We start from the raw sequence: 26997 nt of genomic DNA on the forward strand, positions 1-26997 counted from the left end.
CTCCTTTCCGGGACAAAACCCAATCTAGGTGTCTCCCACCTCTCCCCTGCACGGCGGCCTGGGGGCAGGCTGTCAGGGAAAGCCCCTGCCCCGGGGAGGACACATGCCTTCCTCATTCTCCCGGTCCTGCTTGCTGCTCTCAGCCAGCCTCCTCGCTCTCTCCTCCTCCTCCTGCTGCTTCTGCTGGATCCTCAGGTACAGGGCCCTCTGGGCTGAGGGCAGGAAGTCGGGGACACCGGTGCCCGGCTTCGGCCGGCCTGGGGGCCCTCCCTCAGAGAAGCTGTCGGGCTCCAGAGGGTGCTCGGGGAAGAGGGGCCCCCCAGGCTCCCCTGGCAGCTCTTCGTAGTGCCCGTAGTCCTCTGTGGCAGGGAAGAACCGAGGGGTCGTGTCGGGAAGGGCCTCGAGATGTCAGCTCCAACCCCCCCGTGCCCTCAACTAGAGAACCAACCCTGATGGCAATGGCGATGGGTGAGGATGTGCAGCCTGTCCCTTCCTACCCTCCCAGGAGGGTCCCCACAGAAAGCCCAACAGCGGGGAACGGAGCAGCCAACCTAGGATGCAGCCAGGATGAGAACGGGGTTCACAGTGAGGTTTAGTGACAGGGGCAAATGCTCATGACGTGAAAACAGGACGAAACGTCATACAGATGTTTATAAAATGCAAAGGGAAGGCTTTGGAAAGACAGACAGAAAACAGTCTCTTTGGGAATGAGATTCAGGAGAGAGATCTTTTCACTTTTTACTCCATATGCTCTGACCTATTTTAACTATTACCATGAGCACTAGTTTTATGGTTTGTAATAATCAATAAAGAAAAACAGTGTCACACTGTGAGGTCGTAACAAGAGCTTAACCACTGGGAACGAGACCAGTAAAGAAGGAAATACACCAACATGTTGCTATGGCCACATGTCAACCCAGAAACTCATGGGTGACCCCCCCTCCTCCTCACTTTGTGGGTTCCTGAACTCTGTGGCTGTTCATGAACTGCTGCTTATAAGGAGGGGACACAGCAAGGCTGGGGGGTGGGGGGACAACATAGCTGGAGACCGTGTGTGTGTGTGTGTGTGTGTGTGTGTGTCCGTGTCCCTCTCAGAGATGAAGAATGTCTAGTTAACACTGCCCCCTGTACAATGTTCTGCAATGATAAAATGTGCCATATATCCGCCACTATCCTCATGAGGCTAGTGAGCAGTTGAAATATGGCCAATCCTACCAAGACAGTGCCTCTGTAATTTAAATTAAACATATATGAATAAAATGATTAAATGGGTAAATATTTTACATACAGGCAAAAAGGGAAAGGTCATCTTCTTCCAGCCACTGACCTTTTAACATGAACCTGATGAGCAAGCCTGATCTATGCCACAGCCTGGTTGGGGCTGGGGACACTCAGTGAGCAGTCCCAGTTCTCCTGCACTGAACTTGTCATATGAGTGACTCACTCAATGATTGTTCACTTGTGAATACGGCAAGCCTCAATGTCGTGGATAGGTTCTGTGTCTTGAAGCAAAATATGACGAAACCAACTTTACCTAATACAAATAAGAACTAAGTTCTAGGACGCCTCAGTAACATTATAACAGCACAATGTTGAACAAAACATTATTTGAGGACCTGTTGGACACTAAAAGCCACTGAATGGCACCCTCTAAAAGGGCAGAGTTCCTGATGGGAGTGAATCACTCCAGGGCTAAGCACTGGTGACAGCCTCACAGACATGCCCTCCTTCTGTGCCCAGACTTTTCGCCATGCACATTTTATATACATTTTTAAAGATGGGAGGCAACAGTGCAGAACCACATCACTCCCTCAAGCAGCCTATTTTTTTCACTTGAGAACACATCACTCTTCTTTCTAAAGCCTCTGTTCCTCACACCAAACACCTTCTCATGGCTTCAAACACCACCTGAACACCAAAGACGCTCTGCTTCCAGCCTGCTTGTCTGCAATACCACTCAACATGTCCGCATGGCTGTCAAATGGGTATCTCATACTTAACGTGGCCCAAGCAGAAGTGTTGCCCCCACGTAAACTCAACTCCTTCCAGCGGGTCTCCCAGGTCAGGGCTGGCGTCAGTACCCTCAGAGATTGTGCCCTAAGCCCAGCACCCCATCCACGCCTGCCCACCTTGTAATGCACATGAGGAGCCACGCTGGCCCCATGGCACCGTCTCCAAACTGAGAAGTCAAGGCCTGCTTCTCCCGCTACCTCCCGCCTGCCACCCCACTCCCCTGTGCCCAGGACTATTCCACGATTCCGCTCCCACCCCTACCACTCACCGCCCTCATTCCTCTGCTGATACCCTGTCGGTCTCCCAGTGAGGTCACCTTGCATGGTGACGCAGTCCCTGCACTGGGACTTCTCTCTCTTGTCCTCACTTTCAAAGGCACCCTCTGCCTTTGCTTTTCTCAAAGAAGCTGACCAGTCAGGGCCCTTCCTGCTGCTGTGCCTCCTGCCTCAGTTGCATCCCATGGCTTCTTCCTCCCCTTCATGTCCCAACTCACTCCCAGTCATGTGTCTGAGAGACCTCTGCCCACGGACCCCACCGCGCGCAGCCCTTCCGGCCCGCCACTCTCCCGCAGCGCCTGTCCCTTCCAGCAGTGATCGAGGCTGAAATGAGCGCTGGTACTTATTTATACACTTTCTGCCTGCTTCCCTCCACTCAAATGCAGCTACGGCAAGGTCTGGGGCTGCTTCACAGGCTCTGACCCTAGGGCAGGAGAAGGCCGGGCACTGGGCAGCAAGGAGCACACCCCATACCTTTCTGAAAGCTGCACACTACCTCCTACGGCCACAGTGTCCCTGTTACCAATACAAATTCTTATTGTAATAAGAAAGGAAGGAGAGGAGGAAGGAAGATGGTCAGATGTGGGGACAGAACAAGCAGAATCACAAGGCTGACACACCGGCAGCCCCAAGCCAAGAACCATCTGGCTGCTTTGGCGAGATCTCTTCAGCCTCTTAGCCCAACACCATTCCACACCTAACCCTCTAAGTTCCCACACTCCCAATTCCAGGAACAGCAAGCAAAATGTGTAAGCAGTTAGTTACAGTGATAATAATCATAATATTCCTTTTGGCCTCAATACGGGTAGTGACTCCGTCATGAAAAACATTCACCCACTCATGGGAAAGAGATGGAGTTGGATTCATGCTTTCAAAGACTGGGAGAGGAGAAACCGTGCCCAACTATGTTTCTCTGTGTGAACCCAGCGGCCCCAGCGGGCTCCCGCCTGGCTCCACCCGAGCCCTGCGTACCTGCGTCCCCCATGAGTCCCGGCTCCATCTCCATGCCCTCCTGCTGCTGGTAAAAGTTTTCATAGAAGTTCTGAGCTGGTGGGATGGGGGGCATCATTCCAGAATGTGGGGAGTCTCCAGGACCATAGGGCATCATTGGGGGGCCGCCAGGTCCCATGGGCGGGCCAGGGTTCATGCCAGGGCCCATCGGCATATCGGGGTGCATGTCCGGGTGCATGTCCGGGTGCATGTCGGGGTGCATGTCCGGGTGCATGTCAGGATGCATCGGACCTCCCATTGGCCCCGGGGGTCCCATATTGGGCCCAGGGCCCATAGGCCCTGGAGGTCCTCCAGGTCCAGGGAACCTAGGAGAAGGAGGAAATGGTGCCTGTGAGAGGGGCTGCAGAGGAAGGGTGAGGGTCACACCCCTGGGAAGATGTGGAGGCCTCCACATGAGGAGTAATGCAGGGCTCTAGACTAGGCCTCCAACAGTTCTTGAGAGAGGCAGTGCCTGCCCTGCCCAGGTTCTCAACGACAGGTGCTGGCACTCACCTCACACCCAGCTTCTCAGCCAGCTGCCCTGTGGGCCGGACCACGATCTCAAACAGGGAGGGGATCTTCTTGTTGTACATGTCCTGCTGCTGCTGCAGCTGCTGTGGAGACAGTGGCTCGTGCACTGGCATGGGCATCTGTGGGGGTCCAGGGGGCGGAGGCGGAGGTGGTGGTGGGGGTGGGGGGCCGCCGGGCATAGGCCTGCCGTTTGGAGAGGTCGGCGCAGGCGGGCCAGGGGGCCGAGGTGGGGTGGGCAGGAGGCCCACACCAGGGGGTGGTTTGGGCAGGGGGTTGATGCCCTGCTTCTTCAGTTCCTCAACTTCCTTCTCATCCTCCGCGCCTGCTTCTGCGTCATCCGCCAACATCTGCAGTTGGAAAGGATGAAAGGGAATGACAGTCAGGACAAGGCGGGCGTCAGGCCAAGTGGACCCTTCCAGTGTGGAGAGCTAGATTTACTGAGGAAAACTCTAAATCACAAGGACCCTGAGTGAAGCCCTTACAGCACAAGGCCAATGACCATGAAGCTTTTTTGGCACAAAAATCTCCCCACACCACTGCTCGTCCTCTGTAACCAGTGGGGCAGGGAGAGCCACACCTGTCCTGCAGCAAAATACACGTAACATAAAATGTATGATTTCACCGTTTTAAAGTGCACAATTCAGTGGCACTAAGTACATTCATAAAGTCCAACCACCACCTGTCTAGTTCTAGAACTTTCCATCACCCAAAAGAAGCTCTTTACCCATAAGCTGTCACTCCCCATTCCCTCTCCCTCCAGTCCCTGGCAACTTCTAATCTGCTTTCTGTCTCTAGAGATTTCTCGATTGTGGACGTTTTACAGAAATGGAATCCTACAACATGAGATCCTTTGTTTCTGGCTCCTTGCACTCGGCACATTTTCAAAGTTCACCCACACTGTAGCATTTGACCTCTATTGTGGCAGCTAATATGCACTTACAATCCTGTTTGGACTGTCAGGGCCTCTCACTGCACCTGCCGTCCAACTCCAACTCCTCACCGTGACCCGTAGGGCCTGGCAGCAGGGCTGCACGGCACCCTGGCACCTTCACTTCCTTCCACGGAGCCCCAGACTCCTGGGCCCTAAGCACCCAGCCCCATGCCAGTCTGCCAACAGCCAAGCTCTCCCCTGCAGGGCCCAGCCTGGACCAGGCTTCTCCCAGCACTTGTTTTTCCCTCTATTCCTGTGTGGCTCCATGTCCCGCATGGAGGGTATCTCTTTAACCCTTTGAGTAGTACAAACGTCCATTTACGCCAGCGGTTCTCCGATGGCATTAGGCGACCCCCGTGTTTCGGTCGTTTGACCCCCGCCGGGGTCGCGACTCACAGGTTGAGAACCGCTGATTTATGTCCTTGTGCCTTCTGACCATACAGAGTATGATTGTACAAAAATTTTTATTTTAAAAATGTGTAAGGCAACATTAATAAAGGCAAATGTATGTTCTTTTTGTTTCCATAAATTGGTTATCAAACAAACATGATTTTAAGTTAATAAAACTGGAACTGAGCCTGGCCTGTGGTGGCGCAGTAGATAAAGTGTCGGCCTGGAACACTGAGGTCACGGGTTTGAAACCCTAGGCTTGCCTGGTCAGGGCACATATGGGAGTTGATGCTTCCTGCCCCTTCTCTCTCTCTCTCCTCTCTAAAATGAATAAATAAGTAAAAAAAAAAAAAAAAAAAAAAATTAAAAACAAAACAAAACAAAAAAAACCTGGAACTAAAACTCATTTAAAAAAAAAACAAAAAACACCTCACTCCTGGGGGTCAGTGAGCATGAAAAAAACTCACCACTCAAAGAGCTAAAGGTCAACAGAGTGACGACTGTCCTGGTCTCCTGCATTCACTACTGGAACATCACTCGCTCCCTTCAAAGCACTGCCCAAGCTCCATGAGGGCAGGAGTGTTTTATGCTCTGAGGTACCCCCAGGGCCCAGCACAGGGCCTGATACAGGGTAGACAGATCATTGCAAAGTCTGGATTTGAGCAGAGTATCTAACCAGTTAGGATCCTGTGCAGAAAAAACATAGCAAGCCTGACAGCTCTCCTTGGAAGGACCTGCAAATATTGGCCTTTGGTGTCTGTGAACCTGGATTTCGGGAGGGCTCCTAGCATTCCTGACTGCTAAGAGGGGCTCCCTGTACCTAAACTCCACAAATGATGTGCTTTCTGCTGGACACGACCCCCTTTCCTTCTGGGCATCTCGAATTTTGACACATGCCAGGCAGAGGCTACACACATGAACAGCCCCCACTAAACACCCTGGGCACTGAGTCCCTAATGTATACCTACCCAGGGACGGTGGGGATACGGGTAGCAGAGGCAGACCCTCCTGGCAAGTGTCAGGCAGTTCTTGGCTTTTCTCCATTCTTATGATCAGCAATGGTATCAGGGTCCAAGAAACATTTGACTTTCAGGGGGATGGAAAACTTGGGAAGCTAAGCAATAGAAAACATTTGCCCCTTCAAGTCCTGCTACTCAAGGTGTGGCCTGTGTGGGAATCAGCAGCCCGGAGGGACCTGCTGAACCTGAACCACATTTTAACATGTGCCCACTGCAGTGCGCAAACACTGCCCAAGACTAGCCATGCTGGGGAGAGCCCAGAACCATGGAGTCTCCTAGTGGGGGTTAGGGGGGTCCTGTCTGCTTCGTGACCCCCTGTTCTAACTTCTAACTCTTTCCCTCCCTCCTGATGCGTTGGCCCCTTTGGTTCCTCTACTGAGTGTGCAACTGCTGCTTATACTGTGACCCTTGCCTGGCACGTGCCTCCCTCCCTCTTTATTTCCTGCCTGCCACTCACCCAGGGGCTGGTGCAGTGTCCTCTTCAGTGAGCCTTCCCTAAATGTGAGCCTGCTGGAGAGCCTCAGGGCTCCCTGCACATCCTCTCTGCTGCCCTGCTCCTGCCTGATGACTGGATTGTGTCACTGCGTTTCCCAGTGCCTAGAATCTGCCACGTCTGATGGGTAATGAGCAAGGACAACAAACACAATGGGAGCAGTGGGGGAGGTAGTGCACAGGCATAAAGGAGTTAAGGCTTTGACCGACTACTGCTTGGTGTTTCTCTCAGGTGGGTCACACTTGCCTACACATCGCCTCCTGCCCTGGCCCCAAGCCCTGTGGTTACTGCTGCTCTCTGACCTGAGAGGTAGGTACCATCTCCATGTGGTCACACCTCATACACAAGGTCCGCCTCCCCACCCTAGCCAGGATCTGGGCACCACCCGACTCCTCCCTTCTCTATCCCTGCACCCCAACACTGGCCTGGAGCTGTCACCGGCCCTCCTAAGTGGTCCATCTGCTCATCTGACCCTTGGCCTTTTCACTCTCTCCGTCCAGCACCCTGCTCCAGTCTCCTGTCTAGTCTCTCCACCTTTCCCCACACACTGGCGGAGCAACCTCCTGTCACAGAGATCCTTCCAGTGGCAATTCAATGCCCTCGGTGAAAGGCAAAACTTAAAAAGGTTATACTTTACTAAACAGGAGCAAAGTTGACCACAATCTCTTTCCTGAATGTGCCACACTCTCTTTGCTTCCCTAGCTCCCACCAGAATGCCTCATTCATTCCCTTCTTGCCACGCCACCTGCCCCCACCCCCAGGCGATGCCCATCCTTCCTTCTCTCCTCTCCTCTCCTCTCCTCTCCTGACACCAGCCTCCCGTGAGCCTCCCACCTCCCCAGGTCAAATGTGCCCATGGTGAATACGCTGCGCTTCTCTGTACTACTCAGCACATACAAACACCAGCCAATCCCCTTCTCTATCACACCGCCAGCTCCGGGCATGGAGGCTGTGGTGGTCTTCTGCCTGCCACTCTCCAGCACTAGCACAGTGCTCTGCACAAAGAGCCCTTAACAGATGCACAGTGAACAGACAAACTGAAGCTCTCACCAGCAGATCAGTGTGAGGGAGGTGCCGCTCCTAAGCACTCACCCTGCACCTGCGCACTCAGCTTCCCCCCTGCCCTGCAGTTGGGCTTCCATCCTCCCTCGTACACAGCCTGCTGGCTGGCTGGAGAACACCTCCTCCCATCCCAGGAATTGGCTTCTCCACTCCTAGTTCAGACCCCACAATGTCCTGATGAGGACTCCTCTCAGGCAGCCCAGCTCCCTGCTGGACCCACTCACTGGCTCCCATGCAGGGTCTCGAGAGCGCCCAGGACACTGACACATACACCACGTGTCATGTGTGAAACATAAGTGCAATAACATTCCCACCAGAAAAGCTGACCCAAACCAGCCGCATAGCCTTTCCTCACAGACACTGGAGAGGGGCCTGTCAGTAAGAACTAGGGCTCCCAGGACCCTCTCAACCGATGAGACAAACAGGGCCTTACCAGGCCCCACACTGCCCCTACCAGGACTGATTCCGAGTGATCCCAGGCGGTTCTGAAAGTCAAAAGTAATCTCAACAGACAAGGATGGGCATACCTGCAGACACACAAAGGCATGTGGGCCAAGGTCCATCAGGCCAGAGAAGCAAGCTCAGGTCAGCTGGTTAAAAATTTTAAGCTTAGCCTGATCTGTGGTGGTGCAGTAGCTAAAGCGTCGACCTGGAATACTGAGGTTGCCAGTTCAAAACCCTGGGCTTGCCTGGTCAAGGTACACATGAAAAACAACTACTACGAGTTGATACTTCCTGCTCCCCTAACCCCTTTCTCTCTCTCTCTCCTCTAAAATTAATAAATACAATTTTAAAAAAAATTTAAGTTTTTGCCCTGGCTGGATAGCTCAGTTGGCTAGTGTTATTCTGATGTGCAGAGGTCCCCGGTTCGATCCCTGGTCAGGGCACATAAAGGAACAGACTGATGTTCCTGTCTCTCTCCCTCTTCCTTCCTCTTCCTCTAAAATTAATTAAATAAATAAAAATAAGGAAATCTAAGAGTCCATTCAAGCAGAAAGTATACCACAGATTTACAAATGTGAAGCCTTGAAGTTTCAGTGGGCTTTCTTTAAGAAAAAAAAAAAAATATATATATATATATATGTGTATGTATATATATATATGTATTTTTTTTTTTTTCCTGAAGTTGGAAACGGGGAGGCAGTCAGACAGACTCCCGCATGCGCCCGACCAGGATCCACCCGGCATGCCCACCAGGGGGTGATGCTCTGCCCATCTGGGGCGTCGCTCTGTTGCGACCAGAGCCATTCTAGCGCCTGAGGCAGAGGCCATGGAGTCATCCTCAGCGCCCGGGCAACTTTGCTCCAATGGAGTCTTGGCTGCGGGAGGGGAAGAGAGAGACAGAGAGGAAGGAGAGGGGGAGGGGTGGAGAAGCAGATGGGAGCTTCTCCTGTGTGCCCTGGCCGGGAATCGAACCCGGGACTCCTGCACGCCAGGCCAATGCTCTACCACTGGGCCAACCAGCCAGGGCCAAAATAAATTTTTTTTAAAGTGATTACCCCAAACTGGAAACAACCCAAATGTTCTTTAATTAATGGCTGGAAAAAAAACTTAAATCATCCATACAATTGCATATCCCTCAGCAACAAACAGTAATGAACTACTACTATGCTCTTGATGACACGAATAAATCTCAAATGCATGATGCCAAGTGAAAAAAGCCAGATTCAAAGGCTGTGTAAACGCACCTATATCTAAAACTTACATACCATATAAATGTACTTATGTGATACTCTTAAAAAGGCCAACCATAGGGATGGAAAACATACCAGTGGTTGCCAAGAGCTGAGGAGGTGTGGCCCATAAGGGGGCACAGAGGAGTTTGGGGTGATGGAATGAATTTCCTCTTGTCTGAATTTCAAGGTGGCTACATGACTTTCTGTTTGTCAAAACTCATGGAACTATACACTGAGCAGTGGCATTTTTACTAGATATAAACCAGGGGTCTCAAACTCAACTCAGCATGTGGGCCGCAGAGCAAGATCACAGCCGTTCGGCGGGCCACACTAGGTCTACAAAAGGCAACTGTTACGCAACACTTTTCTCACTGCAGTTGAAAACAAAAAACAAAAAACAAACAAACAAAAAAAAAAGCCCTGGCCGGCTGGCTCAGCGGTAGAGCGTCGGCCTAGCGTGCGGAGGACCCGGGTTCGATTCCCAGCCAGGGCACACAGGAGAAGCGCCCATTTGCTTCTCCACCCCTCCGCCGCGCTTTCCTCTCTGTCTCTCTCTTCCCCTCCCGCAGCCAAGGCTCCATTGGAGCAAAGATGGCCCGGGCGCTGGGCATGGCTCTGTGGCCTCCGCCTCAGGCACTAGAGTGGCTCTGGTCGCAATATGGCGACGCCCAGGATGGGCAGAGCATCGCCCCCTGGTGGGCAGAGCGTTGTCCCTGGTGGGCATGCCGGGTGGATCCCGGTCGGGCGCATGCGGGAGTCTGTCTGTCTCTCCCTGTTTCCAGCTTAAGAAAAATGAAAAAAACAAAAAAACAAAAAAAAACAGTACAACAAGCACAATCGTACATGCAGTTTACTCAGTGTCACAAAACGACCAGAAACTGTAGTTCGCATCACAACTGCTGTTAACTAAGCTAATATCTAGCTAGGATGCTCGAAAAATGAAAAATACAAGTAGGCCCCTAGGCTTACTTAATTTTATCCAAAATATTTTGAACTTCGTGGATTAGTCTGTGGGCCGCACAAAATTGTTCGGTGGGCCTCATGCGGCCCGCGAGTTTGAGACCCCTGATATAAACTATACCTCAACAAACCTGACCATAGCACACTGACGTGTAACCGAAGGACTGCAGGGTAGACTTGAGAACCATAATATATACAACTTACTTTCAAGTAGTTCAAGAAAAAAATATATCACACACAAATATAAACTAAAATGAAAACAAGTGATAGAGCAAATAGGGCAAAATACTATTTAACAGATGAATCTGGTAGAGGGAATTTTTTGTTTTTCTTGCCAATTGCTTTCCCATAAAATACATCACCAACCCCAAAGGCAGGCATGTTTCCAAACCTAGAATGGACGGTTGAAAGTAAGTGCCTGGAGAGACAGAAGTGTCACTGAGAAGTAGGAAAATAAAGCAGGAAGTCAAGAGCACAGACATTTCAGGACAGGGTGGCTAAGGCCCAGTCATAAGGGACACCACAGCTTGGACGCCAGGCCCCAGCCCTGGTGGACTAGCTGCAACTCCATTGGAAGAGAAGAAAATGGCTGACCAGATGCCTTCATCAGGGTTAGCCTAGGCCCGTCCTAAAGGCATATTGTAAGTCTGACTTTCTGACCATACAAATGTGATTCTAGAATAGTTTTTCTAGGTTCTACACATTTTTAACCCACTGAAACTTGACCTTATACAGGGGATGATACCAATGCTTTCAAAATGTTTGTGGGAAGAAGCTGATTAAATGTACTACCTTGTTTGCTCTAGGTTTTCACAGGGGGTCTAGAGCTATGCTGTCCAATATGGTGGTCACTGGTCTTGTGTGACTATTGAGTGCTTGAAATGTGATAAGTAGCAGATTCTGAAGACATAGTACCCCTCCCAAATATCTTACTTTTTTTCCATCATTTATTATTTGCTAAAATGAGATTTTCTTTTTTTAATTTATTTATTCATTTTAGAGAGGAGAGTGAGAGAGAGAGAGAGAGAGAGAGAGAGAGAGAGAGAGAGAGAAAGGGGGGAGGAGCAGGAAGCATCAACTCCCATATGTGCCTTGACCAGACAAGTGCAGGGTTTCGAACCAGCGACCTCAGCGTTCCAGGTCGACGCTTTATCCACTGCGCCACCACAGGTCAGGGCTAAAATGATATTTTCAATATGAATATATTAGGCTAAATAAGATACATTGTTAAAATTAAATTGATCTGTTTTGGTCCTGGCTGGTGGCTCAGTGAATAGAGCATTCTCCCAACACAGCCAAGTCACAGGTTCTTTCCCCAGTCAGGGCTTATGTGAAAAGCAATGAATGAGTGCACAACTAAGTGGAACGAGTTGATGTTTCCCTCTCTCTCACTCTCAAATCAAAGGGAAAAAAACTTTTTTAAATTGTGCTGTAGAACTACTAGGTAGATAGTGTAAAAAAAATTTATTTTTTGTTCCAACAGTTTGCTGTTGGATAGTACTGGTCTAGACGCAAACTCTGAACTTCCAGCAGGGGGCAGGCCTCAGTCAGATATTGCTCAGCTCTTCAAATGAGGAATGGAAGTCACCCTGACTTTTTGCAATACTTACCATGTAAAAAAACTCACACTCTAAATGTCTACTGAAGAGAAAGACAAAAAAAAACTTAGTCCTAGGATATTAGGCTCCACAAAGGACCTGGCCAAATAAGAACTTTTTTCCAATTTTTCCCATTCCTCTGCCAATGAGGATGTTCTTTCTCTATTTGTTTTTTTTGAGAAAGGGATTGGGGGACAAACACAGGAAGGGAGAGAGCTGAGAAGCATTAACTCATAGTTGCACTGCTATAGCCATTCATTGATTGCTTTCTCATATGTGCCTTAACCAGGGGATTCCAGCTGAGCCAGTGACCCCTTGTTCAAACCAGTGACTTTGGGCTTCAAGCCAGTGACCATGGGGTCATGTCTATGATCCCACGCCTAAGCCAGCAACCCTACACTCAAGCTGGGTAAGCCCACGCTCAAGCCGACCACCTCAGGGTTTCAAACCAGGGTTCCTCAACATCCCAAGTTGACATTACCCACTGTGCCACGGCCTGGTCAGGCAGGCAGATGTTCTCTTGCTTTGCCTGTGTAGGGCTTCCCCTCAACCCCTCAGACAGCACCAGCAGCCATTTAAACATGACAGTCACCCATAGATGGATTCTTCACACTGGCTGATGAACTGGATCCTTTCTATTCTTAAAATTTTATCATTTTTTAAAATTTATTTATTTTAGAGAGAAAGAGAGAGAGAGAGAGAGAGAGAGAGAGAGAGAGAAAGAGAGAAAGGGGAAGGGGAAGAACAGGAAGCATCAACTCCCATATGTGCCTTGACCAGGCAAGCCCAGGGTTTCGAACCAGCGACCTCAGCATTCCAGGTAGACACATTATCCACTGTGCCACCCTAAGTCAGGAGATCTTTTCCATTATTTAAAAAAGGCAGCAGGAAAGCCTTTATTTGAAGGGGTACATTCTCTCTCTCATTCCCTTATATGCATCAGGAAAACAAGGACAGGAGGAACTTGGGGCTCCCAGAGTCCTAATAACTCCTCAGGGAGAACAGATACTAGGATGAGTTTCAAATGCCACCTGGTGAGTCAGAAAATCCTGACACCTCACCGGAGGGAAGAAGTCTCCCACCAGCCCTGAACCTCTGATTTCCCTGTACTTTTTTTTTTTTTTTTTTTTTTGAGAGAGAGAGAGACAGGAAAGGAGAGGGATAAGAAGCATCAATTCATAGTCGTTTCACTTTAGTTGATCACTGATTGCTTCTCAAATTTTCCTGTGCCTTTTTTTTTTTAACAGGGACAGAGAGAGGGACAGATAGAGACAGACAGACAGGAATGGAGAGAAATTAGAAGCATCAATCATCAGTTTTTCGTTGCGAACAACCTTAGTTGTTCATTGATTACTTTCTCATACGTGCCTTGACCACTGGCCTTCAGTAGACCGAGTAACCCCTTGCTCGAGCCAGCGACCTTGGGTCCAAGCTGGTGAGCTTTTTAGTTTTTTTTGCTCAAGCCAGATGAGCCCGAGTTCAAGCTGGCCTCGGGGTCTCGAACCTGGGTCCTCCGTATCCCAGTCCAACGCTCTATCCACTGCACCACCACCTGTCAGGCAGCTTCTGAATTTTTTAATTTATTTATTTTTTACAGAGACAGAGAGTGAGTCAGAGAGAGGGATAGACAGGGACAGACAGACAGGAACAGAGGGAGATGAGAAGCATCAATCATTAGTTTTTCATTGCATGTTGCAACACCTTAGTTGTTCATTGATTGCTTTCTCATATGTGCCTTGACCGCGGGCCTTCAGCAGACTGAGTAACCCCTTGCTGGAGCCAGTGACCTTAGGTTCAAGCTGGTGGGCTTTTTGCTCAAACCAGATGAGCCCGCACTCAAGCTGGCAACCTCGGGGTCTCGAACCTGGGTCCTCTGCATCCCAGTCTGACGCTCTATACTGCGCCACCGCCTAGTCAGGCTTTCCTGTGCTTTTTTACTGCTTAATAGAATCCTTAAAACTCGGGAGGAAACATTTGACACTTCCATCAAAATATAACACCATCCCAAGTCTCCTCTCCTCTTTGTGTACCATGGATTTGCTCTAGAGGAGAACCAGGAAATCACAAGATATGTTTGGAGACACACCAAGTAACACTCCTCTCATGTAGCCGCCCCAATGAAAACTGTCCTGGCTGGAGGTAAGATACATGTGTGACAACGTCAACTCTCCCTGTAAGCAAGAACACAGGCCCCATTTCTTCTTAAATGGCCCAACTCCAGATCAGTGCAGCTGGGAATTCTCGTCCTGCACAGAGGCCAGCCAGACGGGCTACAAAGCCAAGTCAATAGAAAGCACAGCTCCTGTTCTCGTCAGCTGTGGTGATGCTACCCCCAGACGTTACCTTATCCAAGAGCTCTCTTGTCTCCTCGGTCAGAGGGTCGTGGGAGAACATGCAGTCATCACCATTGATGCAGTTCCCAGTTGTGTGGTATAACTTACATGGAAAATCACGTTCATGGCAAATTAAGGCAAATACTTTATCTCATGGAACCCACCCGAGGGCAAAATCCAACCCCCTATGTTTTGGAGATGAGGAAAATAAAGCCCAAAGAGGTGACGTGACTTGCTCAGGGTTGCACAGTGGGCTGGCAGCAGACTCAAGATGACACCCCAGTTCTCAAGACTCCAGCTCCAGAGTGCTTCCCGCCCCAACATGCTGGCCTTCGGGCTGTGTCCTCGAATCATCACTCAACAGGGTTAGGGAAGTTCAACGATGTGCCCGAAGTTACAGAGCCAGATGGAAAAGTTTCAGAACGGTAACAGGCAATGGTAGAGGCCAGTCTCAAGAATATATGTAAATAGAACATATAACATGTGTGCCTCAGTTTACTTATCTGCAGAATGAGAACAGCAGGCCCATCACAGGACAGATGGGAGGGTTAAATGAGATGCAGACGCACAGAAAGCTCTTGACACAGCACTAGCAGGGAGGGAGCGAGTGCAGTAGAGGTCAGCTGTTATTACCAACAAGGAGAGTTCTGTCCCCTCAATCAGATCAGATGTGGGCACCAAAGGATATCATGCATATAAGGGCAGTTCTCAGCTCTGGCACAAAATCCAGTGATGTAAAACTTGCACAGTTCTCGCTTCTTTGGTAGCTCGATGTCGTGGCTAAAATTACAGTGGTCTCCCTAGAAGAGAATCAATAGAAAGATCACGTGGGATGCAGGAAGCTCTTGCTTACTCCTTCTGCAAAGGAAATGCCACCAGTGAAGCACAGAGAGGTCAACGACAGAACCCCACCTTCCCTCAGGGAAGGGGCAGGTTTCCCACAACTTCATACTTCTGACCATGCATGTGCCCCTCTCAGGCCAAGCCTCCCTCCCCCACGGCCGCATTCCTCCCATCTTTGGTCTGCTAGTCCTCCTTTCACTGCCTCCCTCTCACTCTTCCTTCCTCTCTTTTTCTTCTTTCTCTTTTCTCTTATCTACTATTTTTCACTATTTGCTACATGATACCTGGTATCCAGTCCTATGCTTCTTCCTAACAGAACTCCAATTCTGTTTGGGGAAGAATGCGCCCAGCTAAAAACATTCCATTTCCCAGCTTCCCTTAAAGTTCCAGCCATAGGTGTAGCAGGCAAAAGTTGCTCTCCCCAGGGAGAGCAACCCTGCTTCAAGTTTTACAAAATCCCTCCACTAATTTTTCTTCCTCTTACCCTTAGATGTGATGCCCCGAGGAACAACAGCCATTATGTGACCAAGACAAAAGCCACATGCTTAAGAATGGCAGAATAACACTAGAAAGGAGTTTGGGTCCCCCAGGGTGCCACTAACCACTGCTCCAGCCCTGTCTTGTCTACAGGCCCCAGACTCTGCTCTGAGGGAGGAGTAACTGTGTGTTTAAGCCAGTGGAATTGCGTTTTCATAATGTGCAGCCGGACACAATCCAAATAAAACACCCAGGTGAACTAAAGACAGAAATTGTCCATCAGTTTCACTTTACTCTCAGGAATGGCTACCCATTTTTCTTTATATGTATTACAACTTCCTAAAAATAATATGAATTGTGATTGTAATAAGGAAAACTTTATATGCACATACACATTTGTTTGAAATACATATTTTTTTCCTAAGACATATACATAGGTGCAGTATTCCCTGGGTGCGTGTTTCCCAGGATCTATCCACTGCCATTCAAAGCGAATGAAAAGCAGGCCGACTGAACTAACACTGGGTCACGCTGTTGTCTTCAAATTCTGTGGTCACTGGTCCATCTCCTGGCATTAAATTCTGCTGTGAAATTCAAGGTTGGCCTGATTCCCACCCCTCCTTTTCTATGGATATCTTAATAATTCCCTTTCCAAAATTAAAGTTCAATAACCACAATGTGCTATATATCTTCGCATTAGCATCAGCCCTAATCTGACATTTGAGGCCATATGGATTAGTTGAAAATTCTAGCCAAAAAAATTCCACTCCTCCCAATCAGAAAAACCCAGATGTGCCATTTTGCTCTGGCCCATCCTTCCCTAGGAGAAGAGAAGGAGTCTTCCAGGCCCCGCAGGCACCTCCTGGTAGTCAGACAACCACTCCTACCCCTGAGCATTGCCCCCAGGTAGCGTGGCCTCTAGAACATTCCCAGGGGCCCACGTATCCTCTGGAAGGTTGCTGTCCTGCTCCAAGCACCACATTCTTTGACTGGCCCCTTACCCATGTGCAACGGCCCTCCACAAAGTATTTGCAGATGACTTTGCCTTTCTTGTCAGCCTGCTGGTGGGGCTTGTCGTGGTCACTCCTCCGGTAGCTCCCACCGCCATCCTGTTAGGAACACAGCGTGTGAATGTACAGGGGATGAACAAGGAGGGCGCTGACGCCATGTGTGGGCCAGGGAGACAGTGTCTGAGTGAATAAGAGAAACAGGAGTTGGCTGGAGGGGATGACAGAAGTGTCTTCATGTCAGTGACCAGCCAGTTCCATTTGACACCAAGGCCAAGCAGGGTCTGAGCCCCACGGAATGGAGCGCTGCTGCTCAGACAAGAAAGCTCTAGCACTCCAACCTGGTGGCCATGGAGACTCGAATGCACACACCTGTGCAGGAGCATGTCCATCTCCCAAAGGCAGAGGCACGCACCTTCCTGCAAGGCTCTCCAAGGCTAGGTGGGTGGGTCACCTAGAATCTTCCAAATCTTAGAAACTCACTACAAGTAACTGCAGGTGCTACACATACATGCTTTTCTTTTTTTTCTTTTTTTTTAGCCAGACAGAGAGAGGGACAGACAGACAGGAAGGGAGAGATATGAGAAGCATCAATTCTTTGTTGCAAGCACCTTAATTGCTCATTGATTGCTTTCTCATATGTGCCTTCACTGGGGGCTCCATCTGAGCCACTGACCCCTTGCTCAAGACAGTTACCTTAGGCTCAAGCCAGCAACCTTGGGCTCAAGCCAGTGATCGTGGGGTCATGTCTATAATCCCATGCTCAAGCTGGCAAGCCTGCACTCAAGCTACCAACCTCAGAGCTTCGAACCTGGGTCCTCAGCATCCTGGGCCAATGCTCTATCCACTGCACCACCGCCTGGTCAGGCAACACACACATGGTTTTAAAAACAGAGGGCCGCCTGACCAGGCAGTGGCGCAGTGGATAGAGTGTCGGACTGGGATGTGGAGGACCCAGGTTTGAGACCCCAAGGTTGCCAGCTTGAGTGTGGGCTCTTCTAGTTTGAGCAAGGCTCACCAGCTTGAGCCCAAGGTCGCTGGCTCAAGCAAGGGGTCACTCGGTTTGCTGTAGCCCCCGGTCAAGGCACATATGATAAATTAATCAATGAATACTAAGGAACTGCAACAAAGAATTGATGTTTCTCATCTCTCTCTCTCCTTTCCTGTCTGTCTGTCCCTATCTGCCCCTCTCTCTGACTCTCCCTGTCTCTGCTACAAAAAATAAAATAAAATAAAACAAAACAAAACAGAGGGCCTTGGACCTGGCCAGTTGGCTCAGAGGTATAGCGTTGGCCGGGTGTGTGGAAGTCCCAGGTTCAAGGGCACACAAAAGCACCCATCTGCTTCTCCACTCCTGCCCCTCGCTTCCCTCTCTCTTCTCCTTCCCTCCTGCAGCCATGGCTCAACTGGAGCAAGTTGGCCCTGAGCGCTGAGGATGGTTCCATGGCCTCCGCCTCAAGCGTTAATAAATGGCTCTAGTTGCTAAGGAGCAAGAGCCCCAGATGGGCAGAGCATGGTCCTCTAGTGGGCATGCCGGGTGGATACCGGTCAGGCAAATGCAGGAGTCTATCTCTGCCTCCCCTCTTCTCGCTGGCTTGAGCAAGGGGTCACTCAGTCTGCTGAAGGCCCGCGGTCAAGGCACATATGAGAAAGCAATCAATGAACAACTAAGGTGTCGCAATGCGCAACGAAAAACTAAACGATTGATGCTTCTCATCTCTCCGTTCCTGTCTGTCTGTCCCTGTCTATCCCTCTCTCTAACTCTCTGTCTCTGTAAAAACAAACAAATAAAAACAAAACAAACAACAACAAAAAAAAAACTAGAGGGTCTCACCAGCAGCAGATCCCCCTGAGAGACTATTAGTGTTTATTGGCCCTATGGGAATGGCTGCTGAGAGTAGGGGGACAGTCAGCCTCAGAGGACAACTCATTAAAAAATAAAAAAAAAATCCAAGGAGGGGCCTTAGCTAAACACATCAGAGCAGAATGAAGAGTCTGCCTGATCAGGTGGTGGCACAGTGAATAGAGCGTCAGACTGGGATGCAGAGGACCCAGGTTCGAGACCCCGAGGTTGCCAGCTTGAGCGCGGGCTCATTTGGTTTGAGCAAAGCTCACCAGCTTGGACCCAAGGTCACTGACTCCAGCAAGGGGTTACTCGGTCTGCTGAAGGCCCGTGGGTCAAGGCACATATGAGAAAGCAATCAATGAACAACTAAGGTGTCGCACCACGCAATGAAAAACTAATGATTGATGCTTCTCATCTCTCTTCATCCCTGTCTATCCCTCTCTCTGACTCACTCTCTGTCTCTGTAATAAATAAATAAAAATAATAATAAAGAATGAAGAGTCGACTCACGCCCATATCATCATCATAGAAATCTTCGTCATCGTTCATTCCACCCTTGTTCATTCCTCCTCGGCTGCCTCGACCACGACCCCGGCCCATCCCTTTGCCTCGTCCTCGGGAACCCCGGCCACGGCCTCGATTTAACCCTGAGGAGGAGAGAAATGGGGTCAACCAGTGCTTCTCCCAGAACCCAACTCCAATAGCTGCCAGAAGGAGCCACACCAACTCGTCACCACCTCCTGGAGCCCTGCCTACCTCGTCCTCTACCATCCTTGGACCGGCGGTACTGATTCAGTTCCTTGGAATAGTCGTCATAATCCTCATCTCCCATTGGCTCCTCAGTTTCTCCATACTGGAATGTCAGAAAGAAGGAAGAAAGAAAGGCAGTCATGTGGGGAACAATGAACACTGCCCCTAACTAGAGATTCTGCCCCCTTTGCCTTTTTGTTTTCAAAGGCAACTCCAGACACAGAAGAGCGGATGAATGACCTGGGTCTATAGCCTGTGCCCCCTCCTCACATGCCCCAACAAGCAGTAGGTGGTCCTAATCCCTTCCCTACAGTCTTCATTCTTAAAACCCATCCCCCGGTCAAATCCCTTAGGGGCACCTCTGTACACAATGGGCAGCTGTAACAAAGCCCGCACAAAAAGGTCTTGATGGAATAGTGCATGGTAGCTCTCCTCTGCAAGAGGAGGGGTGTGTGTGCACATGCGTGTGGCTGTGTGTGCGCGCACATGGGGGTGAATAAATAAGTACTGCAAAGACCTAAAACATCTCCAGAGAACACTCAGGAACCTTGTCTCCAGGGACGGGAACTAAGTCATTGGGACAGCAATGGGAGGAAGACGTAATTTTCACAACTCATCCTTTGATATCTTTTCAATTTTGATCCAAAGGAAGGTTTTTCTCATCCAATCACACATGAACATTTAAAACATGCAAACCTGCCATTAAGGCTTTCTTTCCTCCTCAGTCTTGCAGGCCACCCCCAATAGCACACACGGCCTAATGGCCACCCCCACCTCCTGGGTGGGAGAAAACCTTACATCCATCTCGTCCTCATAGAAGTCATCTTCGTCCTCTGGGTGGTCTCCCATGGAGCCTCTGCCCCTGCCTCGGCCGCCCCGGCCCATACCTCGGCCTCGAGACCCTCCGCGGCTTCCTCGGCCCCGGTATCCCCGGCCACGGCTTCGGCTGCCTGCACGGTGATTCAGAAAATGAGCGCCTGAGTGGGAGCAGACCCCACCAACAAGAGAGATGTTAACCCATTGTTTGTCCCTGAGGTCAGTCATTTCATCCTCCTTCTCCTCTGAGAAGCCTTCCCAGCTTCCCCAGCAGACTAACAGCGCCCCTGATCCCTCGACGGGGGCGTCTCAGCACTGAGGTCACATGACTCACAGAAAGCCACACTGTCCATCCAATCCAGTAGCCACCAGCCACACGTAGCTACTAAGCCCCTGAAATGTGGATGCCCAAACTAAGAGATGCTAATAAGTGTAAAGCACAGCTGAAGTTCATATACTTCATGAAAAAAGAGAGGCCCTGGCCGGTTGGCTCAGCGGTAGAGCATCGGCCTGGCATGCGGGGGACCCGGGTTCGATTCCCGGCCAGGGCACATAGGAGAAGCGCCCATTTGCTTCTCCACCCCCACCCCCTCCTTCCTCTCTGTCTCTCTCTTCCCCTCCCGCAGCCAAGGCTCCAATGGAGCAAAGATGGCCCGGGCACTGGGGATGGCTCCTTGGCCTCTGCCCCAGGCACTAAAGTGGCTCTGGTCGCGGCAGCCCCGGAGGGGTAGAGCATCGCCCCCTGGTGGGCAAAGCATCGCCCTTGGTGGGCGTGCCGGGTGGATCCCGGATCCCGGTCAGGTGCATGCGGGAGTCTGTCTGACTGTCTCTCCCCGTTTCCAGCTTCAGAAAAATACAAAAAATACAAAAAATAAATAAATAAAAATAAAAAAAGAGAGAGGGAATGTCAAATATCACATCTGCCTCTTCTGCTTACATGTTAAAATAAGATTTTGAATGTATGAGGTGAATAAAATATATTGTTAAAATTAATTTCATCTGTTTAAAAATTTTTTTAAATGATTTTATTTATTGATATTAGAGAGGAGAGAGAGGAGGGGGGGGGCGGGAAGCATCAACTCATAGTAGGTTCCTTCTCACATGTGCCTTGACCAGGCAAGCCCGGGGCTTTGAACTAGCAACCTCAGCATTCCAGAATGACACTTTATCCACTGTGCCACCACAGTTCAGGCTGTTTGCTTTTACTTTTTTTTAATGTGATTACTAAAAAACTAAATGGCACAGCGGCTTGAATTCTACTTCCACCGGACAGCACTAGTCTAGAATCTCCCCAAAGAGCAGGGCCTGCCCAGGGAGGTGTCCACAAAAGACAGCTGCTGAAAAGAAAAAATGGGCCTGGCCTGTGGTGGCGCAGTGGATAAAGCGTCGACCTGGAAATGCTGAGGTTGCCGGTTTGAAACCCTGGGCTTGCCTGGTCAAGGCACATATGGGAGTTGATGCTTCCTGCTCCTCCCCCCTTCTCTTTCTCTGTCTCTCCTCTCTCTCTCTCTCTCTGTCTCTCCCTCCCCTCTCTAAAATAAATAAATAAATAAATAAATAAATAAATAAATAAATAAAAGTGTTGACCTGGAACACTGAAGTCACCAGTTCAAAACCCTGGACTTCTCTAGTCAAGGCACATATGGGAATCAACTACTATGAGTTGATGCTTCCTGATCCCACCCCCTCTTTTCTCACTCTTCTCTTTCTAAAATCAATAACTAAAACCTTTAAAAAAAAAAAAAGGATGAATGGCCACTCAAACAACAAGCTAGGCCTTAGGCAGGGCTAAGAACTGCTGAGCTAGAAGGTTCTGGAAGCCCCCCTTGAAGTGGGAAATCTCAGTGGCAGGAGATGGTTCTAAGAGGCCAGGCTTCTCTGCCCTCCCCCTCACCATTCTCCTAACTGCCACAGTTCAAGGTTCAGAGGTGTGGCAGTCCCACACCTTGTCACACCTTGTCAGATGATATGAGCTGGGAAAATGGGGGAGGGAGCCTCTGACGGTTGGGGCAGCCAGCTGTCAGCACCCTGGCCCAGAGGTGAGAATCTGTCCCTTTCCTCTCTCCTCACAGCTGACCAGCAATGAATCCTCCTTCGCCCTGCCTCAGACCAGCTGGGCTCTATCCCAACCAGGGCCTCAGCACTGGCCCCTCTTCCGATGGGGCTAACTCCCCAGAACTTCTCCTTGCACACTTATCTTAGCCCTAAATGACCTGGACTTGAGACTTCATGAGCACTGAGCTGATCTGGACTGTTGGCTCTGCCCTGCCCCCTCCTGCCCCCCAGTAGGTCTGCTCAGACACCCCAGAGAAGCTGCGGGGTCTCACCTCGGCCCCAGCTGCTGCCCTCCTTGGCGCGCCGGTACTGGTTCAGCTCTTTGGTGAAGTCATCATAGTCCTCCTTGCCCATGTCCTCCTCCTCATCGCCCTCATACTCTCCATACTGCTCATTCTCATACTCTTCGTACATGCTGTAGCCTTTGCTGTCCATCTTGGAGTAGGACTTCTTGGGCAGAGCTGTGCTGTGCGACGGTGGGTACTGCTGGTGGGACTGACCGAGAAAGAAGGGTGATCAGGCCCCAGGGCCTTGGGTACAGACCACCAAGATCCCCACTGTTCCCTGAACTGACTGACACCTCTGTCTGGGTGTCTCTGCTGCCCTGGTAAGAGATGCCAGCCCCCAGCCACGCTGGGACTGGTTCCCACCTGAGTAAGATCTGAACAGTAGGTCCAAATGTTTCTGTTCTTCAGAAAGGGCAACAGCTTGAAAGAAAATTGAGAAACACAGAACCCATGATGCCTGAAGAATCAGGGAGAAAAGAGAAGGGAGGTATTTCCCAGGGATCTAGAGCAATCTCATTTGGGGAGGGGGCCTGGTAGGCAAGAGGGGTGCTTCTTGGTCAAAATTTTTCTGGGGCCTTGGAATTTAATTCAATACCTGCTTGGCAACCAAACTAGGAAGCCATTTTACTTTTTTTTTTTTAATTTTTTTTTTTGTCTGAACTTTTTATTCTTCATAAAGTGCTCGAAACATGGGGAACAAGCTCTTGATAAACGGGAGTTACAACTAGGAAGACAAACAACAAAGCAGAACTGTGCCTACTCCCTGCCCACCCCACCTACAGCTCTCTTCCAACTCTTGGCCAGGAGCAGAAACACCCAACAAGAACCTTGGGCTTCACTTTCAGGTTCTTCCAAAGACATCTCTGACCTGGGCATTCTGGAGGACCATAATCGAGGATGAGTGGAAAGTCAGAGTCAGGACTGGTCCACATAGAGCCCAGAGGGATACCTAGTAGAGGAGTGACCCCTTCCCCAAGAAGAGATACCCATCCAACCCCCAGTGACTCCCTGTGGACACTTCCCTCAGCTTTGATGAATGGTCCTTAAGATAGATATCATTACAGGGACTCTCCCCTGACATGTGTGGCTCCTCTCCCCCCTCCCAGCAGAAGGCATCCTCCACAGCAAATCTCCTTCCAAGGCTTTCTGCATGATCCCAGAGATCAACCCTCAGGCAAACTCATGGAGAACAAGCGATCCCAGAAGAGCTCTCACTTCCTCACTGGGCACTAGGAAGCCATTTTAAACGCTGCTTTCCAAAGTGAGCTAGTGCCAAGGGATACTGGATGAAGTTAAACATATATATAAATGGAAGCCACCAAAATATCCTCAGGCAGTGAAAGAAAAAACAAACTGTGGTACAACCAAACAATGGAGTATTTATTATTCAGCAATTAAAAGAAACGAGCTATGAAAGACACAGGGGAACTGTAAACACATACTGCTAATTACAAAAAGCCAATCTGAAAAGGCTACATACTGTATGAGCCCTATCCGATGACATTCTGGAAAAGGCTAAAAACTAGAGACAATAAAAAAACAGGTGGTTGCGAAGAGCTCAGCGTGGAGGGAGGGCAAGGAAGTAAAGCAGAGCGGGTTTTTAGGGAACTGAAACTATTTCATGTGATAGTGCATGATGATTACATAACTTTATGCATTTGTCCAAGCCCAAAGAACTGTAAAACCCTAATATAAAGGTATGGACTTCAATACATAGTTATATGTCAATATTGGCTCCTCAATGACAGCAAATGTACCACGTTAATGCAAGATATTAATAACAAGAGGAACAGGATGGGGTAGTTAGGAAACTGTACTGTCTACTCAATTTTCTTTTTTTTTTTTAATGTTTCTTTTATTGAGTTCAGAGAGAGAGGAAGGGAAAGAGACAGGAACATCAATCTGTTCCTGTATGTGCCCTGACTGACCAGGGATTAAACCGGCAACCTCTGAGCTTCAGGACAATGCTCCATCCAACTGATCGAGCTATACAGCCAGGGATCTACTCAATTTTCTATAAACCTAAAACTGCTCTAAAAAATAAAGTCTATAAATTTAAAATAACCCACACTCATTATAAGAGAAGAAAATGCACAACATAGGTAGACAGACACACACAACTACTTCAGCAGATTCTAAAATGCCTCAACGCCCAGTTCCCAATGAAGAAAGCTCACGGCATTCCCTCCCTTCCCAGCTTCCCTCATGTTCAGTCTGAGTCTCCGTGAGGACATCAATGTCAATGTAGCTCACAAACAATTAGCTGTAATGATGACTGATGGATGCTGACTCGTATGATACCCGGGACACAGTTATGAGATACTAGCTTCAAAAAAGTTTTATCAAAACTTGAAAATCTGCCCTGGCCGGCTGGCTCAGTGGTAGAGCATTGGCCTGGCGTGCAGGAGTCCCGGGTTCGATTCCCGGCCAGGGCACACATGAGAAGCGCCCATCTGCTTCTCCACCCCTCTCCCGCTCCTTCCTCTCTGTTTCTCTCTTCCCTTCCCGCAGCCGAGGCTCCATTGGAGCAAAGTTGGCCCAGGCGCTGAGGATGGCTCTGTGGCCTCTGCCTCAGGCACTAGAATGGCTCTGATTGCGGCAGAGCGACGCCCCTGGTGGGCATGCCGGGTGGATCCTGGTCGGGCGCATGCGGGAGTCAGTCTGTCTGCCTCCCCGTTTCCAGCTTCGGAAAAATACCAAAAAAAAAAAAAAAAGGGGGAAAACTTGAAAATCTATGTTGATGTCTTTTCTTACCAGTTTTGCTGGAGGAAAAAGTGTACAAACTGAACAAATAATTTAACTTTATGTTTAAGGTCAGAGATATAATTTACTCCTGAAACCATTTCATTCTCTTTCCAATTTTCCACAAAAGTCATTTCTTTTCTTTCTTTTTTTTTTTTTTTTTTTTATTTATTCATTTTAAAGAGGAGAGAGAGAGAGAGAGAGAGGAGGGGGGAGCAGTAGGAAGCATCAACTCCCACATGTGCCTTGACCAGGCAAGCCCAGGGATTCGAACCGGAGACCTCTGTGTTTCCAGGACGATGCCCTATCCACTGTGCCACCACAGGTCAGGCCAAAAGTCATTTCTGAATAGTGGAAAGCAGTCAACTATGACAGGGAAAAATCAGCATCCTTCTTGAGAACAGGAGACACACTGCCAAGGCCACGGGAAGCAGAAGCCTTGAGAAGTGCTAACTAATGGCACGGCCTAGCAAGATCAGCCACTGATGGGCTTACAGCCCTGCTCCTGCACTTCCGAGCTGGGCAACCTGGCTGAAGGTTTCTAAGTCTCAGTTTCCTAGTGCGTAAAGTGGGGATAAAGACAATACCTAACCTTGCAGGATTAAAATTCATGTCAAGTGCCACATAAGGAAACCCCGCACAGGGCAAAGCGCCTAGGAAACACAGCAGTTTCACCCCATAGAGCCCGACTAGCAGTCACTCACCGGCACATACGGGGGGCTGTACTCTCTGTACTTGCGGTGCCCCTTCTCACTGGGGCTGAAATCCGAGTCGTCAGAGAAGTCGGAGAAGTCGTCACTGGAAGACGCATGGCGCTGCAATGACAGAGGAAGGACTTAGTGGTTCTACTACAGGCAGGCCACTCGGGCAGACAGCTCCGGTGTACGCACTGCTAGCATGTGCCAGAGGGCTCTGTGCTCTCTGAGAAACATCTCACCTGGGGCACTTAGCGTCAATGGAGCATGAGCTACCGACTCTTTAAAAAAAAAAAAAAGTCTTTATTCAATTTGGAGAAGGAAAAAACAACACTATTAAGAGTGCTCTTAGGCCTGACAGGACAAGTTTGGCCCCTGGGGCTCTTGGCCAGGCCCAGGGCCATGTGAACCCTCCAGACCTACCTTGTGCTTAGATTTCCTCCTCTTTTTTGCTCTCCTCTTCTCTTTCTCCCGTTCTTTCTTCCGCTTCCGCTTCAGCCTCCTATGGGACTTCTCCTCGTCTGAATCGCTATGGTGCTTCTCCCCCTTTTCCTTCCGGCTCCTCTCAGGCCCTCCAGAGGTGTCCTGGGTCTCCTCCGCCCCATCATCTTCCAGTTCACCTTCTTCCAACTCACCATCTTCCCTACAAATCAACCCCAAAGCCAACATGAACACAGGTTTGAGAGATCTCCAAGGACTCTGGGCTGGCCAGGACTGACAAAACAGCGGGCTGACTGCTGAGAAAGAGACCTGTAACCTCTGCCAGAAGCCCTGGAAGGACATGGGGTCCACTGCCTCCCATCCCACCCTCACCTCCTCCCCAAATGACTCATCTGCTCCCAGCTACCCTAGCTATGGGCTGGGGGAAGGGACAGGCTCCAACACTACTGGAGCAATATTTCTCAAACTGTTCCTTAGGACCAGAACTCTAAGAAGAAAAGTGATCAGGTCCTATGGTCAAATGAATGAGGGATTCCCCACCTTGGGGAACCACAAAGCTTAGTGCTGTAACAGAAGTCCCCAGAAGTCCCTACAGTCAAGAAACCTATACAACTTGGCTTCAGAGCACTTCTGAAATTCACTTGACCACATAGGCTGCTTCTCTCAGGGAACACAGACCAGCATCCCTCCCAGTGTGCAGGGGCCAGGGGTCAGCGCTGGGCCCAGACCTGTGGCTGTGCCCTGTGAGCTGAAGGTGGTGGCTGGGC

At 49.7% G+C, this 26997-nt stretch overlaps 1 protein-coding gene across 5 annotated transcripts in view; it reads right to left on the reverse strand.

Moving 5' to 3' along the window:
* Positions 1 to 26997, reverse strand: part of ZC3H4 (zinc finger CCCH-type containing 4) — a 50313-nt gene that overhangs the window by 4745 nt on the left and 18571 nt on the right. For 3 of the 5 annotated variants that reach the window (XM_066373843.1, XM_066373845.1, XM_066373846.1), the window contains 12 exons: positions 26213 to 26432; positions 25799 to 25909; positions 22338 to 22560; positions 19993 to 20171; positions 19201 to 19297; positions 18955 to 19091; positions 16593 to 16700; positions 14960 to 15071; positions 14282 to 14391; positions 3792 to 4156; positions 3261 to 3604; positions 108 to 359 (listed from right to left, as the gene is read on the reverse strand). In XM_066373843.1, coding sequence (XP_066229940.1) covers positions 108 to 359; positions 3261 to 3604; positions 3792 to 4156; positions 14282 to 14391; positions 14960 to 15071; positions 16593 to 16700; positions 18955 to 19091; positions 19201 to 19297; positions 19993 to 20171; positions 22338 to 22560; positions 25799 to 25909; positions 26213 to 26432 — 2258 coding nt within the window. The remainder of the gene's footprint in view (positions 1 to 107; positions 360 to 3260; positions 3605 to 3791; positions 4157 to 14281; positions 14392 to 14959; positions 15072 to 16592; positions 16701 to 18954; positions 19092 to 19200; positions 19298 to 19992; positions 20172 to 22337; positions 22561 to 25798; positions 25910 to 26212; positions 26433 to 26997) is intronic. The other 2 variants (XM_066373844.1, XM_066373847.1) reach the window with 2 other exon arrangements.

This window comes from Saccopteryx leptura, chromosome 3, assembly GCF_036850995.1.
Source record: "Saccopteryx leptura isolate mSacLep1 chromosome 3, mSacLep1_pri_phased_curated, whole genome shotgun sequence".
Classification (NCBI taxonomy): Eukaryota; Metazoa; Chordata; class Mammalia; order Chiroptera; family Emballonuridae; genus Saccopteryx; species Saccopteryx leptura.